The 25,050-nt window shown below is 38.8% G+C and overlaps 1 protein-coding gene across 2 annotated transcripts; it reads left to right on the plus strand.

Annotated features, from left to right (window-relative positions):
* Positions 1–493: 493 nt before the first annotated feature.
* pigk (phosphatidylinositol glycan anchor biosynthesis, class K) lies at positions 494–24,749 on the plus strand. Of its 2 annotated transcripts, XM_026312961.1 has the most exons (11): positions 494–617; positions 813–866; positions 983–1,074; positions 1,782–1,917; positions 2,944–3,055; positions 3,567–3,663; positions 5,218–5,335; positions 7,096–7,206; positions 8,312–8,484; positions 14,167–14,242; positions 23,351–24,749. In XM_026312961.1, exons 1-11 carry the CDS (start codon positions 552–554, stop codon positions 23,465–23,467), a joined length of 1,152 nt encoding a protein of 383 aa, XP_026168746.1. In that variant the 5' UTR covers positions 494–551; the 3' UTR covers positions 23,468–24,749. The 2 variants fall into 2 exon arrangements, with proteins under 2 accessions (XP_026168746.1, XP_026168747.1); XM_026312962.1 differs by lacking the exons at positions 8,312–8,484; positions 14,167–14,242; positions 23,351–24,749 and adding an exon at positions 7,612–8,262.
* Positions 24,750–25,050: the final 301 nt, after the last annotated feature.

Here is a 25,050-nt window from a genome sequence, read left to right on the forward strand (position 1 = left end):
ACTACACAAAGGTTCATTTCAAATCCATGTGTTTGATTAGCATCTCTATAAGCACAACAGAACCTATTCTCATTGAAATATGAAGCTTATTGGTGAAATAAACTTTTATAAGATTTACATGGTACTGCATGAACCATTTGTAATTATGCCACATTTATTGGTGGATATTTTTTTCTTTGTTTGGTGTGCAGTGTGGTAGAAATTACTGCAAAAATAATTTAGCATGTGCAATTTCACAAAATGGAACATAGTGACCCAATAAACTGACAAAAAGCATGAAGAAGAACACGTAATGAGTTCGTTACTTTATTAAAAAAATAAATTACTTGGATGTCATTTGATTTCTTGAATGCAACGTGTAAATATGTCGTAAAAAATAAGCACAATTTTATAATTACTAATGAATGTTTTCTCTAAAACATCCATGGAATATTCTTTACTCTTTACACTAAAGCTTTTATTTTGAAATACATTCTACCGGAAGTACTCACCGGGCGGAACTATTGGTTTTCACTTCCTAGTTGTAGCTACTGTGCTAACAGTGCTGCACAATGAAAATACTCACTTTATTAAGCGTGTTTTCTACGTTTTTGTTTGTAGACAGCATTAACATTGAGGTGAGAACATATTTCTGCAGCAGGCTTAGAATATCCCTCCAATTAGTGTGTTTTATGTTGAATTCAGCCTGAAATGTTGCTCTCGTGTTAGCCTTCTGAGCTAGCCGGTTAGCTACAGCTGCTGTTTTGGGGATGAGCCTGGAGATTATTATAAAAACACCAATGTGTTTACCTCGTTTTTTACTCTTTTCTCAGGATAACGCAGGTCAGTTCTTCAGCAGCGGTCATACGAACAACTGGGCTGTTCTGGTGAGTGTTTATTGACTGGGGCTGAGTTCATGGTGATGGGTTTTGTGGTCAATGTTGCAGCAACATAAACAGAAACTTAAAGTGTTAACTGGTCCTTTTCTCCGTCTGACACACAGGTGTGCACATCCAGATTCTGGTTCAACTACCGCCATGTGGCCAATACACTGTCTGTGTACAGAAGTGTTAAGAGGCTGGGTATTCCGGACAGGTAATTATAAACCTGCTCTCCTCGACAGATTAGATTTAACACAGGTAGAGAAAAGCATTGGCAAGTGATACAATTCTGATAGTGATATTTCAGGTTATCATGTTGTCCACTGCTTCTTAGGGCCATTCTTAAGGATGTGATACGATAGGCACCTTGATACATGGGTCATATATGCCAAACTAATAATACATAACATTATATTGGTAACTGAGTTGACAACAATTATTGAAGATTCGATGTATAATTGTCACTATGATCATGAAAATAAGGTGCATGTCAGTGTTCTTCCATTCAAATTCACTATAACATGAAAAAAGTGCCTTAAACCTCAGCTCATGCACAGACGATTACAGTCAGCTGTGTTCAAGTCTTATAGAACTAGAATTTGGTCCAGGAAACAACAAAAAGGGTCCAGTTTTCCTTCCTGGACTCATACACTCACTCACAGCTTACAATTTGGCAACTTCAGTAAATTAAACCATAGCAGTTCTAAATTTCTCACTGTGTTAACATAAGTATAAAGTACTTATATAAAAGGTATAGTATAAAAGGTAAGTCACTATGTGTCATGAGCATCTGCTAAATAATGTAATATAATACAATGTATCACCAGACTAATGATAGGTGAGTGTAGAACATGCCATTATTGTGCTCGTCTGTTTTCAAATGTAATAACTATGAATCTCCTCTGTCGTTTTCTTTTCCAGCCACATAGTTCTGATGCTGGCTGATGATATGGCTTGTAACCACAGGAACCCCAAACCTGCCACAGTGTTCAGCCACAAGAACATGGAGCTGAATGTGTATGGTGATGATGTGGAAGTAGACTACCGAGGATATGAGGTTCGTTCACATTGAACTCTGACGGTTAAATACACAACAGCTCCATGCAGACCTTCGCCTACATCCTTGTTGTGTACTTACATAATGATTGACATGTGTGATCTCCCGCCCCTGACTATTGGCTTCTCTGATTGGTTTGAATGGTGAGGCTTGGGGAATATCTCTGCACTCAAGCCAGACTGTTCGGTTAGTCTGGGTCATAGAATCTACCTTGCAGCTTACAGAACTTCAGACTTCTGTTGCTAATGTCTTCATGCCAGATGCCACAGGGCACCTTCAGAGATCTTGTAGAGTCCATGTCTCAGCGGCTCTTATCTATGTTGATGGTAGGCAGAGGACCAGCAGCATGCCAGGCAGGGGTTGTCATAAGGCTTTCTCATCAGTGTATCTTGCCAACTGTACAGCTGGTGGGGGGTATGGTATCCCATCTTGTTTTTCACCTGCTTCATTAAGACTCTGTCTAATATAATATACTTAGATATTATTTAGAGGTGTGGTAGGTAATTGGAGCGAAGTGGTCAGCTCTGTCTCTGTTGACAAGGAAATGACTGGATGTTATATAAATCTTTATATAGAGGACCACCTCAGTGTTTGTTTTGACCAACACAGAGCTACAGTGGATTATCCACTCTTTATCACAGTTTGGCTTTGGTTATTTGCTCTGCTTTGTGCTACTTTTTTAAATATGAATGAACACTGCACTGACAATCTGTTTTTCCTGTCAAACGGTAATCATGCAGGAAAACCTGATAAAAATTAAGAGGAGCAAAAGAATATAATTGAATGAGTAATTGATTTTCACAGTTTAATTAACAGATAAGTAGGGTAGGAGAAAAACATTGTCTGTTACCTCAAACTGACCCAGCTGATGCAGAAAAAAAGTTTAGTTTTAACTGGTTAAATTATACTTCACTCCTTGTAACTCAGCTGACTTTTTATTTCATTAAACCTTTAAAATGCATTAAGACAGATGAAGCACATTTCATATGCTGGCTTATAAAAATCATGGTTATTTTGCTGTTTCAGGTAACAGTGGAGAACTTCCTGCGAGTTTTGACTGGGAGACTGCCTCCCAGTACTCCACGCTCCAAACGCCTCCTCTCTGATGACCGAAGCAACATCCTCATATACTTGACAGGTAGTTAAGCAGAAATTCCCCCTCAATTACTCCTCTTTCACTTTTATGTTTATGTTTAATGTGTGCAATAGTTAGCGCTATTAGCAACTTTATAAGTGAAGCGCTGGACTTCATTTTTAGTGTCCACTTTTCCTACAGTGTCTACACGTCTGCCTTAGGTTCCTTACATTCGTATGCCTTTAAACCTTGCCATTAAATTGTGTTTTACAGTATTACTGCTATTATTGCAGTTGATTATTTTATCCTTTCAAAAGATTATATATTAAAATGAAAAGGTTGTCTGTGTTTGATTAGTTCTGCATGGGGGTTTCTATAAACCCCCAAAGCCCACATATTCATATTGAGATTGTCATGTGTGTCTACACTCTTTCCTTGTATTTTGAACATTTTTAATTTTTTCTCAGTTTTTCCTAAACCATTTCTGTTTTTTCACAGTTTGTGTTCTTTCTCCCACATATTTTTGAATTATGACTTGGAGATGAATGAATTATTTATATTTGTCTTTTAACAGGCCATGGTGGAAATGGCTTTCTGAAGTTCCAGGACTCTGAGGAGATTAGCAATGTGGAGTTGGCTGATGCCTTTGAGCAGATGTGGCAGAAAAGAAGGTAAATAATTTGGAAAGCAGTATAAATTATAAAAGAAAAAGGATCAGATAACATTGAATATTGTGTTTTTCTGATTGTAGGTCAACTTCACTTGGTCTTTCTTTCCTCTGAGGGCCAGTTAGCTGCAGTCTGCTGTTAGCTGCTTTTTACTGTTAGACTACCCAGTGTACAAGTGTATGGTGTTCATTAAATCATCCATTTAGTACATTTTACTGCAACAGTGCTTTGGTGCTAAAACATGGATTTTTTTAAGGAGAATATGAATATTATTTTTGACAGATTGATTAAACTTTCAGCCAGAAGAGCCTAGTGAAACAAAGCCTTTGAGGAAGGTGTTAAATTATTCTTCAAAGTCTCTGTATTTAAGTTCTGACGTGCTGCCTCATGAATAAGTGCATACTTTCTATTTAGTATACATGGCTTTGTAAGAATAATGTGAGACGAGATTGAAAAGACAGATTTTACTGTCAACTCTGGTTGAAAGTTTCAAATGTGTTACAGCTGAAAACTCCCAGTATCTCTGATGAGTGTGGTTGGATCTGATCAGAATCACTAACATCACCCATCAGGAATGTCATGGGTGAAGGCTGTAAACTAAAGTTGTACACATAAACAACATGGGTGGAACAAAGCTGGTGAGAGTGAACCAGGATGTTGAAGCAACAGGCGGTGAAAAAAAAAAAAAGAATGATGCTCACACTCCTTAAAATGCTTCATAGATCTCAGGGGAACTATAGAGTCTGGTGATAATCATCAGTGTGAGGGAGCTCTGCCAAATAGCACAGTTGTTAATATAAAATTTTAACAGCTTCATACAAATATAGTTTTTAACGGAATACTTAAATCTTTATTTTAAGTCGTTTCTATAGAAGCCTGAACTAATAAACTCACATAACAAATTATATACCCCTGTCACATCATAACTCCTACTTTTATGAAGGACAAACTGCATTGTCATGTTTCAAGGTGCTGCAATGTTTAATTTGTGAATTGTGAGACACTAAATGAGCTCAAGCGTCTCTTTGCTGCCAGTGCCTCCATTGTCCTCCAAACCTATCAATAGAGAGTGTCTGGGTTACAGTCAGCCCCCAAGCTGCTAGATAAAAGCTCAGTGACGCTAGCTTTGATGCTGATGCGATAATTGCAGGCTTGGACTAGCAAATTACAGCCAGCACAGACACTTTGTCACCTCCTTCATCGTCTCTGAATCACCTTGATCCAGTCAATTGCATGAAAAAGTCTCATCATGTTTATCTAAACTGGGGAAATAAGTTATGGTGAATTTTCACTTGAACAGAGGAAGAATGGGAGGAAAAAGGATAGGGGGAGGGAGAAACGGTACGTGGGTGTGTTAGAGGGACTGAATGGAGCTGTTGGTTTTACTTGGTCACCATGGCAACTGCAGTGTAAAAGATGGGGAGAAGGTTTGTGTGATGCCAGAGTTTATTGGAACAAATGGGCGACTGTTTTACCAGCTATGCAATCTCTCATACGCACTGTTTGAGAATGCACATGATCCTGTGTTTGTGTCTCCGTTTGTGTGTGAATTTCCAGGTACAATGAGCTGCTCTTCATCATTGACACCTGTCAGGGTGCCTCCATGTATGAGAGGTTCTACTCTCCAAACCTTATGGCTTTGGCAAGCAGCCAAGTTGGAGAAGACTCCCTGTCGGTGAGTTTGCCTCATAATGAAGCAATAAATAAAAAATCAATCAGTTTGTCTGGTTTTGAAATAAGCTGTGTGGTTTGAGACCACGGTACAACCGAAGGCTAAGCGTGAGTGCTAAGATGCTCATGCATACCACCCCAATAATACAAATTCTTTCTCTTAACACAAGGTGTATTTCTGGAAACTGGAATGTAAGCTTAAGGCGGACTTGTTCGCTATTTCATTTAGGGAGGTTTACACTTTAGTAGTTGCACTAATGTTAAGATCAGGTTATGTTTTGTATGTACAGTATTCCACTGAAAAAGCTTTAGAAATCCTTTCTACACTATCTGCTCAGCATCAAATGGAGTTAATGACTAGCTGGTGAACACAGTGGAGCATTTAGCAACTGAAAGGCCAGGTTTTTCCTCTGGGAGTTGAGAGAGACCAAAAACAGAGCTAACAGGTATAATAAATGCAAACATAGTGATAATATATTAGTGTTCTGTTCACTGTTTATTACGGCTGCCAAAAACCTCAGATTTATTGCAGTTAAGGGATGTCCCAGTCAACATTTTACCCCTGATCCCTATCTGAGTGATTTAATATTGAGTGACTGCTGATCCAGAGTCCATATCGGATACTTGTATTTTCCATATTGCAGAGTGCAAACTTCAAGTACATTAAGGTTACTCAAATCAATCCAGTATATATGCTTGACCATTGAATAGCTCTGCAATGTATTCAGAAAAAAATGCCTTCATCCAAGCTTCTCCTTAATGTTTTCATTTAATTTTTTGCAAACTAGACTGAAATATTTTATATGGCTTTTAAAACAGTTTCAATTTGTGCAGCATTGGTTTTTGTTGGCTTTCTAACAAAATAACAAAGTAAACAAACTAAAATATGTCTTAAATTTCTTACTTCCACTTGGTGAAAAATGTAATTGTGTAATTTTTTAGGTGTTGTGTCAAATTGTCAGTATTGAGTCCAAAGCTTGCTTTGCAGCTATTACAACTGGCTACTGGACAGTTTTCATTTTCTCTGAGAGCTGATGTAAAACAAAGGATCAGGCTTAGGTTTCTGCTCAATAAAGCTGATACCAGTCAGGTAAAAAAAAAAAATGCCACTAATGTCCCAGCACTAACCTTTGAGATTGAACTGGGACATCCCTCTTGCAGGACTAGAAAAAAATCAAAATAATGGTAGATCTGCGCTGGTGTATCTGAATTTTTAGGTTCAGTTATAGCTATTATACACCTTAAAATGTCCCCAGGTAGCATAGAAACACTTCACAAAACCACAAATTTTGATTTTTACGACCTTTATGCTGTTTACTTCCTATGAACGTGCTAAATCAGCAATAGGAGACAGGATAGAGACAGGTCTACCTTAAGGTACACATGTCTTCTCACATGACACATTGAACTGTAACACAATGTAATATCTGAATTACAGGACATCATATGTAATGACACATTGTGTGTCACTGATTGGGGTGAAGTAAAAGTAGTATAATCTGAAGAATACTGAGTCACTGGTTTAGTGTCCTCTTTATGAATGAACAAGTGCATTGTTCAGTATTACAGGTCAGACTTTGACAGTATTTGTCAAATTGTGACATGCTTTTGTGGTGATGTATCATGGTGGTAATTCATTATTTGCAGTTGATGACATGTTGTTTTAATTACAGCATCCAGGAAGAGCTTTGAAACAATGCACCTGTGCTGACAAAGTGCTGTTGAATATTGAATATTCTTTGCTTTTTTCCTATCTCTTACTAGCACCAGCCAGATTTGGCCATAGGAGTCCATTTGATGGACCGTTACACTTTCTACCTGCTGGAGTTCCTGGAAGATATCCACCCTGCAAGCAAAACTAACATGAATGACCTGGTGAGGATGCGTGTGCTTGTGTGCATGTGTTTTACCCAGTGTCACAGAGTGCATGTGAACAATAGAACAGCAATTAGGGTTTGTTCTCATTATCAGTTAATTAGCAACAACAAATCATAGTTCCCAGAGGCCAAGATGACCTCATTTGTGTTATAATATACAGGATCAATTAAACAAATAGTTGATCGACTGAAAATTATTAACAGCAGTTTTGCCCCGTCTCTCCCGTATTATAAAGTTTCTGGATGAAAGCCACACAGGACTCTGTACTTGAAACAGAATGTCTGATACTGTGGTTAAGTTTTGGCCTTCGAAACATGACAGCAGCGATGCTGAGTACATGCACCTCTGGGCTATGGCTCAATCTCAGCAAGACCTCCCTTTTCATCCTTTTCACTCCTGCAGAGATCCACATGCCACAGGGACCACTGCTCATCCCTGCCACCTACTCTGCTTCACCAGGAGACACAATCAAAACACCTCAAATGCTTACTCAAGGACTCAGTTTATCCTCAACTAATGCTTACTATTCTTTCCACTTTTCCTGTGTTTGAAGATGCGCTCTTTGTTCTCGTGCTATTTGGAGAAATTAAAGATCGATATTATGGATTTCCTTGAAAAGCCCACCAAGGTTTCTGTTTTTTTAATCCAGGCTGCACAGACTTTACCCTATGATGAAGCAGAAATGGCCTCTGTCTTGTCCTTAAAATCCTTTAGCAATCATGTTTTTCAAGTCCTGTTTGGCAATTAGCGATAATGTTCCCCTTGGTTTAATATTATTTTTCATTTTAAGCCAAAAGCCCAATTGGACAACAACACTGATGAATCACACACTTAAGAGGATAAACCAACAAGTGCTAAGACGCTAAAGATGTGAAAGTGATGATCACATACACACAAATGTCAGACTTCATGTCACACATATTTTAACACCTCTAGCTCCATTTGATGCAGCTCATTATCAGTGGTATACAAAGGAGGAAACAAAATAGTTTTCACTGTCTGAGTAGTGAAATCTTCCTAAAGGGACCTACACTATATAATTAGTGTATTGATCCAAATAAATATCTCTAATGCAGCATTTCTGGTTTCTTTGCTTCCTCAGTTCAAAGTGTGCCCTAAGACTCAATGTGTTTCCACTCCGGGCCACCGTACTGACCTGTTTCTGCGCGACCCGGGAAGCGTCCTCATCACGGATTTCTTTGGGAGCGTACGCAAAGTGGAGATCACCATGGAAACTATCAACCTGACTGACCAGATCAAGCAAGTGGAAGAGAAGTAAGCTGAACTCATTTACTTGTTGTGATTATATAACTAAAACAAATTACAATTAAAGCTGTAACAATAAGCCTGGGGAGGCCTTGTGGGACATTTAGCTGTGATGGTAAATAAATGTTAGATGCTGGATTAGCGACAAGCTGGGTGTAAAAGCCTTAATTGAGGTCATCCTCCTTTTGTTTTAATTGAAGCATTGCCGGTGAAAGTGGTTTTATGTTTTGTCCCCGGAAGACTTGCCTTTGATTTCTGTTTAGAACATCTCTCATTAGTGATATTGATTTTGTGTTGGCCTGTTTCTGGCAGGGTAAACAACACTGTAGATGTAGGCAATATTATTGTTTGACATCATAATACAACTCATTTAGATAGTACTTACTGCTGTTTGTAATCTGTAGCAGCACATATGGCTCTATTTTGCAGCAAACCATGGATAATAAATGGACATTTTCACTCTATTCAGTCTATTACTCAGTTCACTTTAGTGCCAGTGAGTGAGTGGCTGCATTTCATAATTTTGTCTATGGCGCTATCTTGTGGCGAACTGGACAAAATGCCTCCAAGTCCCATTTTTTGTTATTGACATGCAGTTATACATATTGTGACAAGCACATTTGGTCACTAGATGGCTGTAGTGTCAAAGTGGTAAATGTTTGCTCAACACCCTCTGTGGTTTGTGACATATTGTTTGCTTTCTCACATTTGCCAGTTCCAAGAAACACTAATCCCAAAATAAGGACAATCACCAGGAGTTTTAGGAAATGCAAAGCTGATGCACAAATATTAGCAGTCCTTCATGGATTGACTTATCGGACTGGAATAAATTACAGTTCTCTACAAACAGATGTGATAGAAATTAAAACCTTATTCATGATTACGCTCCCCCCACTTATTGATTTCATTAAGCTGGGCTTTAATTGAACCACTGGGAGGTATTATAGCCAAAGAATCTCATGCGGTTGGCTGCTAATTAGTAATTAGAGGCAATTGCCATACTGAATTCAGTCACTGGCTGTTTTGGCCTCAGGCTAGTTAGTCATTGCACACAACTTCCCATATTACTTTATTATTGATTAGGGGCCAGCACATTAGGTTCGCTGATTCCCCCATGCAACACAGATACACAGCACCAGTGTTATTTGGCTGTTGCCCTTACTCAGTCCTAGAGAGAGACATTTTATCTCTGATTCTGATGTAAGAAACCAGCAATCCCCTGATTCATTTGATGATTAATAGCAAGACCCAGTAACATCCTTCTACTTTTAGGAATGATTTAAAATACTATTGTTTTGATTCAAACGTATTAAGGATGCTAATGACAATTTTTAGCCATTTTCTGTGCCACATTGTCTTTTTTAGCCCTGTTTGGACAAGCTTAATATTACAGAGGGAGGAGGGTATGAAATATTTGCTGTGGTTGCCATAAGTCTGGACAGCATTTTAGCCATTAGTAAAGTGCAAGACTTGGTACACAAGATTATTCTGCAGGGCATCCATAGGGCTAATAATATAATATCATTTAATGTTATCATTAATAATAATAACGATAAACCTTTTATTGGTCATTTTATTGTTTGCACATACGGTTTGCAGCTGTCTGTGCACAGTTTGCACAAACAGTGTTTCCTGCAGCTGTGGAGCCTACAAAACTAGCTGGGATGTTGGCCGAGTAGTGTAAAATATACACAGGCAGATAAACTGAGGGTCTTTCTGTGTGGAGTTTGGATGGATGACTGAGATGAACTGTGACAGAATCCTCTGAAAAATGACGTTAAAGTAGGCTGCTGTTGTCAATCTATTTTAATGTCTTTACTTTTCAGATATTACACAGCAGTGTATGCTGAGTTAATTAAATAAGAGGCTTATATAATGAGGTACATTTCTAAAATGTGTCTCTGAAATTAATTTAAGGACCAGCAAGTGTGCTAAAAAAAGAGACATTAGAGTGCTCAGGACAGGATTAAAATCACCAGTAACCACCAGTCAGTCTGTTAATCAATTGAGATAAAATTAATTGCCATTATTTTGCTGAATAATTAAAACATTAAATATTTTTTCAGAAGAAATTTACTGATTCCAGGTTCAATTATTTTTGATTGTATGGGATTTGGTCTATTGATCAAGCAATTTAAATATCACTTCAGGGTTTCTAATTAGAGCCTTTCACCATTTTGACGTTTACATAAGAAAACAATTGGGAAAATAAACAGCAGCTTAATCAATAATGGAAATAATCATTAATTGCAGCCATATTTTCTCAAGCACATGTGGTATTGTAGCTATCTAACCCTCTCTTGATGAACAAATCCTGTCTCTATCTCAACTTTTGACAAATCCAGGACTAGTTTTAGTAAAATTATTCCTTACCACATCTGGATCATCTAAGAAAATGGTAGAGAGATGAATGAAACAGGATAAATGCCATTTGTAAAGTTAAGTAATAGCATTTCATAAGACCAGAAAATGGGTTGTGGGGAGCACTGTGTGTTCCCTTAGAGAAAAGATCACAGATGTGCTCAGAAACAAGCTGTTATTAAATACAGTGCTACTTTAATCCACTTCCACCAGATTATTCAGTCACTCAGAGAAGTGGAGGAGGATAGGTACGCTTATGCGCAGGCGTGTGTGCATGTTTCTTACTCATTCACGGTTTCGCTTTTCCCCTCTTGCTCTCATTTCGCCCTTTTTCTCTCCTCTCTCTAACCTGTGTCTAAACGGCCATTTTTCCTCAGAACAGGCTCTTCCATTAAGTGAATTGCTCTTGATGGAGAGGACATTTTAATGGATGCTCCTCGATCCTCTTCATTATACATAGGCTTAACAGTGTAATGACATTGTGTAGTTACTCACTTACAGCCATAGGTGGTTGTTGACTAAAGCACATTGTCCTGTGGAAACTGCTGCTTCCAGGATAATTACAACTATCAAATTAAAGCTGAATTCATATCCCATTCAATTACAAAATAAACTCTGTCATTTGTGGCCTGGATAAAGTCTGCAAAAACTACATGGGCTATTAGTAGAGCAGATGTTAAAAGGAAATTTGTTTGACCTAAAGATGACAGCTGGAGACAGCAGTGATACCATAGCTGGAGATGGGGGGGTCAGTCACATCCATTAGAATCCGCTAAGTGGATTGAAAAATCCTCTCCACAAAGGAGAGAAAAGTGTTTTGAATTGAATTAGAGCTCATCTCTTGTGCTAAGTGAATGGGCGGGGGGGAACAGCAACGGGTAGACTGTGCCCTCAGTGACATGTTTCCAGTGTCAGAAAGAGCTCGGCACACATAGAGGGCTCAGCAGGAGATTGTCTCCATGCCTGCCAGCCCGGCCTGCTTTCTCCTGTCTGTATTCCTGTCTGTCAGAGCAACTTCTGCCCTACTGCACAGACATGCTGAGAAGAGAGAGGAGCCGAGGAATGAAGCTGAATAGAAATGGATAAAGACTGTAAGAAAGGTGGAAGAGCAAGAAAGCAAAATCCAGAGAGAAAATTTGTGAAAAAAAGGATCTCAAAGAGAATATATATCAGCAAAACTAAAAAGAGAACAGGTTGTTTTACTCAGCAAGTGGTTGGAGGAGAGCTATGGTGGCTCACTGGGGGATTTGGCCCACTTTGTCTGCAGCTGTCTGACCTGAACTTTCTTTGATTAGCCAAAAACAACCACTCAGTCGAACCTCCACTTGACTGTGACCTTTAGCTGAGACTCTTCTGCCTGATTGTTTGTTAGACTGTGATGCTGGGGCCAGACAGAATTTCAAAGAAGAAATACGTGAAAGCATTTATGCATTTCAAAACTTCCCATACCAACTGTGGCCAGTTGGGAAATGGTTTAAGAAGTGTTTGAACTGTTGGGTGTAATAACATTTTGACAGTTTTGTATTCTTGCTTTTTTTGTCTTATGTCTTATTTTTTAGTTATGTGCTTCAATTTCCAATAAATGAAAGTCAATATACAGCATAAACATGGTAAACCTACAGGAGCACTTAGCTAAGACTGAACAAGCTGACAAAACACAGAAAATTGAAAAGAAAAATACATATATTAAATAAATTTGGCAAAAGGAACAGTAGGTATTGGTTCCTTTAGATGGATCCTTTGAATTATCTGGTAAACATGAATTCAGGCAGGTATGGTTTCCTTCCAGAAAAACACTTAAATTTATTTCAAAGCAAATCCCATTCTTTCAAGGTGGTAGATGTCTGATAAATCCATTAACTATTTATTTAAAGTAGTTTATCAGTGTTTAAAGAAAGTAACTCTGTGGTCCAATAGAGTAAATCAGTCATGAGCAGCCAGACCACAGCTTTAAAGAATAAGGAGATATTTAAATATTTGTACAGGTATTCTGTACTTTGTCATTATTCCCAGTAAACGCCAATAAAGCCCACAAAAGGCCAAAAACGCTGATCTCTCTGTACCTTGATGGATTTTTGTCGCTCTCCTTGACAAAACCGTTTCTTGAAAAATGTGGGAGACCACCAGCATAAGGACAGTTTCAGCTGGTTTTTAACATAGGCCTTAGAATGCACAGCCAGCCTTAGAAACAGCGTCCGCTTTTTATACAGCAACTTGTATGTTGAATCAACTCAAACTGACGTGTGTGTTCATCTTTGAACATGAAGAAACATGTGTGACTCATGTATTTTTAATAGTGTGCACATAGTGGTGGTAGCAGGAAAGCCCTGTCACTGTAAAACCAGTTCAACATAGTGACGTGTTTCGTTGTCCTTGATCAAGACATTGAACTTGCACTTACTCAGTTATAGTCTTGTTGAATGGCTTATTGCAAATACCCTTATTTGTAAGCCTCAGTTCACCTGTGGTATAGAATCAGCTCTCTTAAACAAATTAAAACCTTTTCTGAAACTGTTCAGAAACTCTATACCTTTAAAGACCTTTAAATGTATAAAGACATACATAAATAACCTTACCCTCTGAAGTTACGATGATGTAGTGGCAGATGTCGAGGACTACATCTCTTAAATACAAATTTATGGTTTCCTCCACAACTTGATGATTTGTGTTTGCTTTTCTTGTTCTCAAGGGCAAACATCTGGCTCAGTACCTCTCACCATCTATAAAATACCTGCTCTGCATATGGGTTCACATTTAAAGTTTAAGTTGTCTTTCTTTTCTGTGTTAACTGTGATAGAGAAACCATAAAAGGAGCACACTGATATGAGTGAGATCAGTTTTTGTTAATTGCTGCGTTGATGGTCATTGAGGTTTTTGATAAATGAACCTGAATATACATTTTAGGTGATGTCACTTAAAATTGTGTTTTGTGTGGTTTTTTTTTTCCCCCTTTTTTTTTTTATTTGTGTATAAAACTCTATAGTGACATACACAGCATTGCATCCCTTATTATTGAGATGATCTTATCTCAATTATGGTTCCTCTGGAAGATTTTGTCATTTATCAAGCGTAAAAAAAAGGGGATCATTTGCATTAATTTGCACTGCATATCATTGACTAGACTCTGAAATGATCTGCCAATCACACACACCTCTGCGACACTAACACTGCCAACTGAACACTGCAGTCTGTTCCTTTGCCTGACAGCCTTTCTTCACCACTGACTAATGGTTTCCCCATAACAAAAGCCTAATGTTTCCAAAGTGCAATTTACTTATTTCAGGTAAATGCTAATAGACTGCTGTTTTGTGTGTGTGTTTTGTCTTGCAGTGCTGTGAATGGAGAGCTTCAGAAAGAGACGTACTCTTATGTGGACCAGCTGCCTGTGTCTGAGATCATCCATCAGGTAAGATACCCACACAGGTCAGTTGAGGACACTCAAAGCCACATGAAAAGGCCCATGTTGGTGTGACCCACACATTTTAACATTCATTTTATTTGGGATGGAACATAAAGTGTTTGTGTTTGCCATTTCTTTTTTTTTTATGCCTTCGCGTAGACAACCATTTATTCGGGTTCTTGTGTTTTTATTATTTGAAGTGTGTCCACACTCATCCTTAATTTGGACACAGAACTGAAAGTTATGAGCAACATCCACCAACAGATGTCTTTGTGCCGTTTCCATGGTGACGGCTCTAAGTGTGAAATGCAAGTACCTCCTGGTCTCGGTGTGGAGGGGCCACCGTTAAATTCCAGCAGAAAGGATAGGCAGGATTGTGGCGAGAAATTGTGCATTCACCTCATTCTCAAATGGATTGTGGCTTTCAGTCGGGCCGACCTTCACAAATGAACACCTATTCCTCCTCATTCCACCTTCACAACATGTGCTCTGCATTCAGAATAAGCCAGTCTCTGGTCCTGTATAGCTCTTGTGGTTTTTCCATTATGAGCCTATTAAAAATACTGTTTTTATGCTTCCTCTTCTACTTGTGCATCAGAAAAGTAAAAACTCACATTAATCTTTACCACAGGCAGGAGCAGACATTATTGTAATTGTAAGCAGGAGCTTACACTTGGGGTTCAGCTGCCTCTAAACAGGCAATATCTAAAAATAGAGAGAGTGGACTCATTAATATTAGCATTTACACAATATTATCCAATATCCCTGCAATAACTAAGTTTGTGAAGCTTATGGTAATTGGGTTTTGCTGAGACAGCATTGAGAGGCACTGATTAAACGTTGTGGTAATTTTATAGACTGTTGTTTGTGATATTTTTGTATTGCGCTACACTCCTGCAGTCTCTCACATAAAATACACTTTTGTAAGCAATATGTTGGTTTTATTTAATGCTGAGCTTTCATATTGAATTGCCTGATATTGTAGAGGTGCTTGGTATTGTGTCCACCGTTCTAAAAATTCACTGTACAATACCCTGCAAGCATCAAACAGCAGCCAGGCAAAGTTAGCCGCCCGCTGGTGAACAGAGTGGAATATTAAGGAGCTAATATGCTTTTTCTTGGCTGAGTGAATATTGGACCTAAATCCATTTAGGGGCCAGAAATATGTCTCCAAATGAATTCTGATGTTGCTTCTTGTTTGTTAAGCAACATGTTTGTCATAGAAACTTTATAAGGACGATAGTATATGAAGAGTAGTTAATACTAATAAATACCAGTTACACATGGTATTAATTAGTATTTGGGTAACTGTTTTAATTGGGGAAAAGGGTCATTTGGACTATAAAGGAATATCGATTCAGCTTTGTGTTAGACATTTTCTGTCCCTATTATATTTAGATTTATTGACAATACACCTGCAAAATGAGTAAAACATATTGCATTCTGTCATGGATGGAATGATAATGTTTTCATAGTTGCTCGTATTCAAAGTTAAATGCATATCATCTTGTCAGTTTTGTAGTAGTTGTTAACGTTCAAGTGTTTTCTGAACCTCATGGGATGTCATCTTGCAGTGCCTCTGAGGGATTTAGATTTCAAAATGAAAGCAAATGCAGGCTGTTTTTAAGACTGTAATTTCATCTTTGCTGAGAAAAATGTGATAACTGAGAAATTGTTTGTCTCACTTTAAATGTTTAAACACATGCCAAGCCTTTTTAGTTGCTGAACTGATGCCACATGTCAAATCTGAAACCAGAGGATCATAGCAGCTGTTCTATGTGATTTTTAGTGCCTGCGCTTTCCTAAAAAGAGCTACAATTATACCTTGAGTGTCTGCGATTAGTAAGCAAACTCAGAGGCATCAAATTATGAAATAGCCAGATACTGAGGTCAGATCTGTTGCTTCTGGTTCTAATTTCAGTGACTACAGTAGAACTGATGTTGCTGACATTTCTTTTTAAAATGATGTTTGTTTCCTCCATGTAGATGGATATTGTACTTCTGTTCTTTTTGTTACCAGAGGTCAGATCCAGCTAAAATGAGTAGGTGGTAAAAATAAATAAATAAATAAATCTGAAAAATCACTGGGTCCTGCTGATGGAAACATTGCTGGCTGACATTGACTTTAGAATGAATAAAGGAGTCACAGTCAGCTATCCCAGAGAAATGACCACAGGCCTGAAGCCTGTCAGAAGCTTATTGAGTATTTTGATGAGAAACAAGAGGGGTCTCCACACCCAGTGGCACTCTGGGAAATTAGCTGAGGAGTGCCTCAAAGCCTGGCAAACTTGGACTGATTTCAGATCAGCTGCCCGCTGCTCACATCAGAGTGTCATGTAAACTGTGTCGTAATTTTCAATTCACAGCAGCAGTCTCACTACTGAAAGCTTGAACACTCAGTGACACAAACACACCCCATTAAGCCACCGTCATTTTGTTTTGCTTCATATCTTGGCTTATGCTTCTGTCCTGTTCATTTCAGTATATCTTTTCTACCAATTTTATACTTCACTTTACCTCCCCACCTCTTTTTAAATGCACCCGCATGAACGACACACAAATACAGCCAACTCGACAACCCCTGCCAGAGTTTTCGATTATCGGCTAGCACCCCTGCTGGGTTGAAGATGGGAATCCTGACAGCCTGAGGTCTGTCTCTGTCCCTCACCATCCTCAGTCTGGACTGCAGCAAAATGACCAATGTCCATCAAGCCTATTGACGGCTCTCTACTTTTTTGATTAGCTGTCATATTGTGCACAGCACTCTATGAAATATCTTGGTTTTCATGCCATTGATGTAATACACTGTTGCTGCTGATCAGATGCACTCATGTGAAGAACTTGAAGTGATTGAATCTCATAATATTTGAGGTCTAAAATATTCCCAAGTGGTCTAGAGCTGATTTCAGTCGTGCCACCAACAAAAACAAATCTTCTCACTGTTTATCTTCTAAGGAAAACATTTTTCCATTTGCCAGTAGACTAGGCGACAGCTTGTAAATAGAAAAGTCATCACAGTGACTGACAGTGGGTATATAAGACTGTTGTATTGCGTCTGTATATAAAATTCCCCTCATTGTGATCGTAGATGTGTGTATGTGAGGAGTTGATTAATGCCCTGTCAGTGTTGGCAGTTGGCTTGCCGTGGTGAGTCCCCTCACCACTTTGTTCCCCAACCTCACACATCTTAACACATTGCCAATGCCTAATCACAGTATGTTCAGTTGGAGAAATAACTAGAAGGAGCAATCTTTCCCTCTCTTCTGTATTCCACTTCTCCCCTCCCTCGCTGCTGAGAGTCCTGGTCTCTGGCGTCAAAATTATTTGTTATTTTGCCAGCTTGACGCCACACCATATGGCTCCAGACAACAGAAAATGGAAACAGTGAAAATGAATGCTTTACCTCCCATGCTTCCCCAAATCCCCCTTCAGCCCACTCAGGCTGGAACAATGAAACCTTTCGAAAACGGATGTTGGGATTGTGCAGATCACAGGCCAAAGCCTTTTAGATAGTCCTCTATTCTATCTAGAATTTGATTTGCTGTAATTGTAATTGCAAATATTATCTAAAATAAGAAAACATGCCTTGTGAGAGGAAAAAAAACACCTACTTCTTCGACTGTCACAGCACTTGCCAAGGGCTTAAATGTCAAAGCAATACAGTGGAGTGTCCTGGCAGCGCACAATGGCTGCTGCTCTGTCATCCGGCTCTGCACAACATAAATTTGCTGCAGTTTTGACCTTGGAGTGCTAGTGTTCGGCAGGGTGTTTCAGACCTCCCTCAACGACCATTAGCATCCTGCATAGCCATGTTAATTAGCTTCAATCAGTCAGATGGGTAGCTGTTAATTGATTTTACTGGTGAATTGACAACAACATGAAGTGTGCATAATTGAGGCAGGCAACTTGACCTAAGGACAGGGTCCTTTGCTGGAGTTATGCACATTTCCATCAGTGAAGGTCACCTGCTTCGTTTCTGCTCCTCTTTCAGCCACTTCTGTCCTTTCTTTCATTTCTGTGCCTAAGTTTTTTTTCCTTTATATTCCGTAAGTTTTTTTTAATTTGGTAAGTCAACAACTCTCACAGATGTCTGAGACCAGGTAAGAGCAGAAGAGCAGAAATTTTCATTCTGATTCGGTTTCTATCCAAGACTCCTCAGTCTTAATATTTAAAGTAGTTTATTAGTTATGAAATTTTGGGCTTACTAGAGTTAGTAATTTTTGGCCTGTATTAATTAAACATTTAATCAGTAAGTTTGTGATAGAATTTATAGGTAGAAGATATATATTTTTTTCAGCTTTCTAAATGTGATTTCTGTTTTAGATCATGGTAAATGTAATAATGTTTTGATTGGTAGTTAGATAAAACAAGTTATTTGAACTATTTGAACCTTGGGATATAGAAATTTCAATTGGCATTTTTTATAATGTTTTCACATTTTACACTGAAGTCAGCATTGCATTTTGCAAAAATGTGACTCTTCATAGACTAGCCTTGAGCTAACGAGATCTAAATAAAGAAAATATAAGTATATTTGTATATGTCTGTGGATCATTTACAAAGAAAAGCCAAGGAAATTGTTTGACAAGTAATGACAGCACTTCAGATGTCGAAAACAGAAGAATCACATTATAAGTAAATGTAATGTACAGTTAATTGGTTAATAAATATTATATAAGTAAAATTCACCTGCATGTGCCCTGTTCTTCTTTGTGAATAACTGAATTACACAGATTATAAGAGTTTTGATTGTTCAGTTCTTTCAAGTGGCTTTAAAATTTTTCTAAAGCGGTTCTCAGATCTGTAAGTTCTTAAGTCCGAATCTGCAGGAAAATAGGCTTACTGATAGACAGCTGAATCAAACTTTTTACTGTGAACTAACCTTCAGATACAAAAACTCGCTCTCTTAGATTCATAATGAAAGAGTTTTATACTGCCATGCTTTTAAATGAGAATAAATCTGTGATAAACAAAGGAGTTGGATAAGAATAAACTGGATTCTAGTTAACAGATGTTACCCTGAATTGGTGAAACCACTTTATGCTTTGGCCCATGCCACATTACTGATTTTTTCTTCTTTTTCTAAGTTCATGAAATATACAATAGCTGTGCCTTAATATTTGAAGAGCAGGCCATTTTTAATGTCTTTTTTGGAGCGGTTGTATTTACCGTGCTTACTTACATTCAAATACCAGCAAAATGTGTAATTTTCCCCAGGATGTCCGAGCTTTTGCAAATAGCTGTATCACCGTTTTTTCCCTCTGACTTCACACTGCCTACTGCTCTGCTAGAGCCTCCCTTTCCTCTCCATCACTTCCCTCTTGACATATGCTCCTCTCTCTGCCTGCTGTGCTGACGTGGCTTCCTGTCAAAGTCGATCCATCTCCCTCTCCTCTTCCTTACCCCAGGCTGTTGCACTCACACATACACAAGCCCACACAGTCGCAGTCACGCACACCTCTGTCTGCCATTGTTACAGAGTTCAACCGCCCCTGATGGCCACCCGTTTCCAGTCGTCTCTCATGAACATCCCTGGCTGGACTCTGCCTCGTCCTCCAGGTGGTTCACCCTCAGCTTCACTGTAGCTGAAAGTGTCCCCTCTCACATTTTGTTTTGTGACCCACATCTGATACTTATAGTGTAGTAGTAGCAGGAAAATAAACTACATTTGTGTGCTTTTTTTTTTCTTTCTTTTTTTTTTAAATCAGTGGCCGTGGGATGGCAGTGTGAACTGTCAGATCAGTATTCATGACATTATATCAGTGTCTTCATGGGTCAAATCACTGTCGTCATAGCTCTGTGACTGTTTGAAAAACATGGAAAACAACAGCTTGAGTGTGCTGGCAGATTTAATTGGGACTTGGAGCAATGCCTGTCTTTCAGCTAGACTATAGTTGGGTCAAAATTGACCAACCTTCAAAACTCTGATAGGACTCCACTTGTAGTATCAGCACATAATAAAGAGTCTGAAAGCCAACCTCCAACCATGTCTGCAAAATAAATTGAGAATCTGACAAAATTTTGGTTGATTGAATAATTTTCCTAGTCATGTTAGATCAGATTTTATTACAGTTACAAGCTCTTGAACCTAACTGATTTTTTCTTTCTCAAATTGTTTATTTTATTTGCATCTGAAAAAGTTAAAATCTCAAGAAAAAAAAAAAGCTTGACTGAGAACCACATTAGCACCTACTGACGACATAGTAAAAAGTTAAGAATTTTAAGTTTTTAATTTAAACAGCGTCTTAATTTACTCATGGTACAGATTTAATTGTTTTTCATTTTAGTCAAAAATTAGCTCTGTGCAGCAGACTTTAGCATTGTAATGAGATTTGGCTATGCACCCCTTTCCAAAATACGTGCTAGTGTGCGTTCCTGACACATTACTATATAATGAGACTGGCAGGATTTTACCGGTTGTCTTGCAGTTTAATTATGTTGTTGTCACTCAGTTAAATACATTTGTTATGAAGTACTGGGCAGTGTTTTTAGCATTTGACAAGCCTTCAAACTGATGGATCTGTTACTCAGGCTAGATTCACAATCTCAGGATCACACTTCACAACTGAAGATTTTGTAACTCAGAAAAAATGTGTTCACAAAAGATCACATTATTCTTACTAAAAAGATTATTGGAAAAATAGATTTTTAGGGCCTCTAACACATTTCTATTTTCAGCATAAACACACACTTTGATATCTACTAGACTGACAAACAAGACCAAAATCCCTCTGAGATGTTTCCTGTAGTTGCTCTTACAAAAGTGCCATTGAAACAGACACTGAAAACATCTCTTTGTAGTTTGAGCTTCTTTGTCTCTGCTGTTCAGTGAGCTCTGCTGAAGTACTGAGCTCTTTCCACCATATAAGCTGCAGCTGGGTGTCTAGAAAATTCTATTTACTGTAGAAATACTGTAAGTAGGTAAGGTACAGGATGGACTGGTCTATTTTAACTGATGTGCCCCAGCTTGCCTGTAAACCTGAATTTAACTTTAGTCTTTTTTTCTGCTGGAGCTATTGTTATTGTTGGGTATTGTTGGCCAGTACAAAGTGATTCTAAGCAGAAAATAATTGCTAATGTTTGAATTGTGGATGCAGCTTTAAATCAGAAGCTCGGTGCCTTGGACCTCCAGCCCTAAATTTATCTGAGGCTGCGCGTAGCCTGCAGCTCAGGACTGATGTGACCTGCAAACACCTAAGGCTGTCTCTGCTTTGGCATTCTGGATGGCAGTGCAGCTCTATTGATTTGACTTGATTGAGCTGTTAAATAAATTTGGAGTCAGATGTAATCCAATTTTACTTGCCGTCGTCTATCTTTCTACATTAGAAATTGGCAGCATTGTCACGTAAAGTGGAGTTTGGTTTGAAAAGACGGCCTTGAGAAAGCAGCACCTGCCACACAGAGGCTGCACAGAGGCACAAGTAGCTACACAGTTCCTGAAATAACTTTTACTTTCCAACAGTGTTTCAGAACATTTACAATAATGTTCATCGGATACATTTATTCTTATCCTGAGAAATGTCTAATCATAAGTCTTTTAAATGCTCTTTGATCTGTAGATTCACGTGCAGTGTGTTATTTTAGTACAATACAGTAGGTCAAGTTTATGTGCAAGCTGAAAATAATGCTGCAACAGTCCTGCGACACAGCAGCACAGCAGTCAGTGAATATTGTGGAGATCTCAGCTGCCAGAGACACATTTTACTGACATTTGATGCTTAGTGGGTGGTAAAATCTGCACATATTAGCACACTCTAAAGTAATGGCAGAGTAGTCCGCTGCAGCCAAATCAGTGGTTGCAGCTGTCATTAGGATTAGATTACTACAGCTGGTATTAACCTATTAAGGATGCATACCCTGGTTATTTTTTAGTGTACTTAACTATAAAGGATTTCAGATTTTCTAATGGAGAACTTTTCTCTTTGAGTCATATTTCTGTTCTTCTGATCAATGTAAATATAAAGAGGGTTAATTGTCATGTCATAGATCTTGTCATGTCATAGATCTTTGCATACAGACTTGAACAATACCTGAATCAAATGTGCTAGTCTGATGAGGCTGGTTTAAAGTAATCAAACATAAAACGATCTTAAAAGCTCCCTAGATCTGCAGAGCTAGGTGATATTTTCCCATAATTTGGATGTTGTAATTACTGATTTATTGATCAGTGCAAGTTACAGATAATGGAGTAATGGAGATAAGTTTGTGTCTTGTCTTCTGGCTGTTCGCACACTAAGTCTCTGGGTAATAATGACCCTGGACAGGACTTTTCAAACCAGTGTCAAACCCTCCAGGGCCTGTCATCCTGCTGCCAGCTGTGCTTTCACCTTTACTGCTGTATGAGTGTGCCAAGCTGATATGGAGAAGTAAATGTACACTTGGTACTGTAGTAGTGCTCAGGCAAGTTGGAGCAAGTCCTGGATCTCTCAAGTACTTGTGCAACAGCTTTACTGCTGTGTATGACATCTTCAGTTGTGTGTACAGGTTGTGTCTCAGGCGGACTTGGAACGCTCTTCATCATCTTTGCCAAGTCTAGAGGTTTTGGCTTTGGGGGATGCCTTTTCTGACTGGTGGTTTCCTGAATGGATAATGGCAGCTTGTATACTAAGGGATAACAGAAATCTTTTAAATGTGTCCTCACAGCCTGTCTATAGCTTTGTCACCAGCGGAAGAGTTAGAAAGATTTTTTAGAGGTTAAATCTCATCTCTCTGCAGAATATTGCCATCACATTAGCATATAAATGTGCTCCTTGTGAGATGCATGTTTAATATGGGTGAGATTTAAAAGTGTAATCATACACAAAGTGATGATGTGGCAGTGAATGGGACAAACACAAGACATGGGAGGTGTACTGATGAGCTGTACCACCCGCGTTTTGTGTGTTTGTGTGTGTGAGATGGCAGATAGTGTGTCAGTGTGTGCAGAGATAAAGCTGGTTTGTGTGATTCTGTGCCTTCCTGCTGTATGAATGACAGAGCAATCAGTGGTGGCCTGAACAGAAGATATATACACACTTTTACCAACATGCTGTCCCCCCCCCCCACTCCCTCTCCGCTTTCTTTCCACCACCCCCTCCTCACCTCACCTCGCCTCAACCACTCCCCTCCTTTCAGAAACCAAAGCAGAAAGACTGGCATCCTCCTGATGGCTTCATCCTGGGCCTGTGGACTCTAATCCTCCTGGTGTTTTTCAAGTCGTACGGCATCAAGCACCTCAAACACATCTTCTGAGGCCTCAGCGTTTATGCTGCTTGGATATCTGAGGACGTGAAGCTGCCGACCAGCAGCTTTAACTGAGGGGATATATAGAGGGAAGGTGCAGGAAATTGAAACAAGATGTTCAGGCACCACAATGTTTTGGCCACATACGGTTTAATGCTATTGGTGCCTTTTTACCTTAAGATAATTGCTCTCTACTGATAAACTGTATGTTTGTATATTTGTGTATTATTTCAGATATGACAAGGAAGAAGGGAGACGTACTTGCATTATATATACAAATCCCGTACTCCGCATTGGGAGATCACTGGTGGTAAAGCCATATTTTATGTTTTTTTTTTTAACTGTGTTCTTTTGGAAAAGAATACAACTTGTTTAGTTTGTGTGAAAAGTCTTGTTTTGTGATTTCATATTTGCACTGAATTGAACCTGTTAAATAAGAATTTAATTTATTTTTTGAGCCTGCTACTCTACATGTTTCAGCAGCAGCCTTTTTGTTTAAGTGCTATTCAGAACTTATGCTTGGTCAGAAAAGGAAAATGCGGGAGGAGAGAAGGCTGATTGGCTGTGAGTGGGCAGTGGGCAGATTACTATTTAATGTCTCCTCTGTCCATATACGTTACACCCCTTGACAGTCATATCACACTAGTGAAGGATAACAATCGCACATAATCCCATCTCCTATGATGGACCCATCCACTTTCCCATTCACCAAATTGCCCTCTCTGTTGAAACATCCATTAGCTCCCATAGCCATGTGCTCCTCTGATTGTATTCTGGGTGATGGACAGTTATTTCCCCGGCCATTCTGCGTCTTGCACTACAGCAGCGATAAGTGAGTGATAACCAAGTAAGCCGCTGGCCGTCCCAAATGAATCTCCCATCCTGGGATGTGTTTTCCCTCCCCTTCTCTCCATCCACTCAACATTAGGTTCATTGTTTGGGGGAGTGACTGATGCTCAGAGCACATGGATTGAACCAGAGGTAGTTTATCTTTGCTCCTTGGCACAAGTACCTGTCTACTGGGTACCCGCTGCCACTCTCCCCTGCGGCTGAAGTGGAAAGTAGTTGGAAGTTAGAAATGAAACCATATGTATAGGAAGGCAGCTGCTGCATCAGCCACCATGTACCTTTTCTTATACATTATTTATCCAACACTTATTTCTTCTTCCTTTTTACTTCCCTGTTTCTTATTTCTTATAATCTTATTCTTCCTTTCACAGACAAAATTTATTTTATTTTCTTGTTTGGTGAGAGTTTGATGCCCTGATTAAAGATGAAACGCTGAATCAGAGGAATGTATTTGCATCGTTAACTGCCTGATTTTCTTAGTGTTTGAAAAGATATTAAGCATGCTTAATTACTCTGAAATGCTGTTTAAATTTGCAAGATCTGTTTTAAACCCTTGAAGATATGCCTGGCACAGCTGATAGTCTAAGCTTATTTTACACCACAAAGACATCCTTGAAATCAGTGCCGCTTGAGTTGACTTACACACCTTCTCTCTTGTTTTCTTACTGGAATCATTTCAAACAGTCCAGGGAGATTTTCCTTTTATGTTCAAACTGTGTATTTTAGAAAGACAGAGCAGCCAT

The sequence above is a fragment of the Mastacembelus armatus genome, chromosome 17 (assembly GCF_900324485.2).
Source record: "Mastacembelus armatus chromosome 17, fMasArm1.2, whole genome shotgun sequence".
In the NCBI taxonomy this organism is placed as follows: domain Eukaryota; kingdom Metazoa; phylum Chordata; class Actinopteri; order Synbranchiformes; family Mastacembelidae; genus Mastacembelus; species Mastacembelus armatus.

Bases quoted from the DNA above. Each gene is read 5' to 3' on its own strand.
- pigk (XM_026312961.1), top strand. From the start codon at position 552: ATGAAAATACTCACTTTATTAAGCGTGTTTTCTACGTTTTTGTTTGTA. The intron at 1,918-2,943 runs GTTCGTTCACAT...TTGCTGTTTCAG, and splicing joins TAGACTACCGAGGATATGAG to GTAACAGTGGAGAACTTCCT. The intron at 5,336-7,095 runs GTGAGTTTGCCT...ATCTCTTACTAG, and splicing joins TTGGAGAAGACTCCCTGTCG to CACCAGCCAGATTTGGCCAT.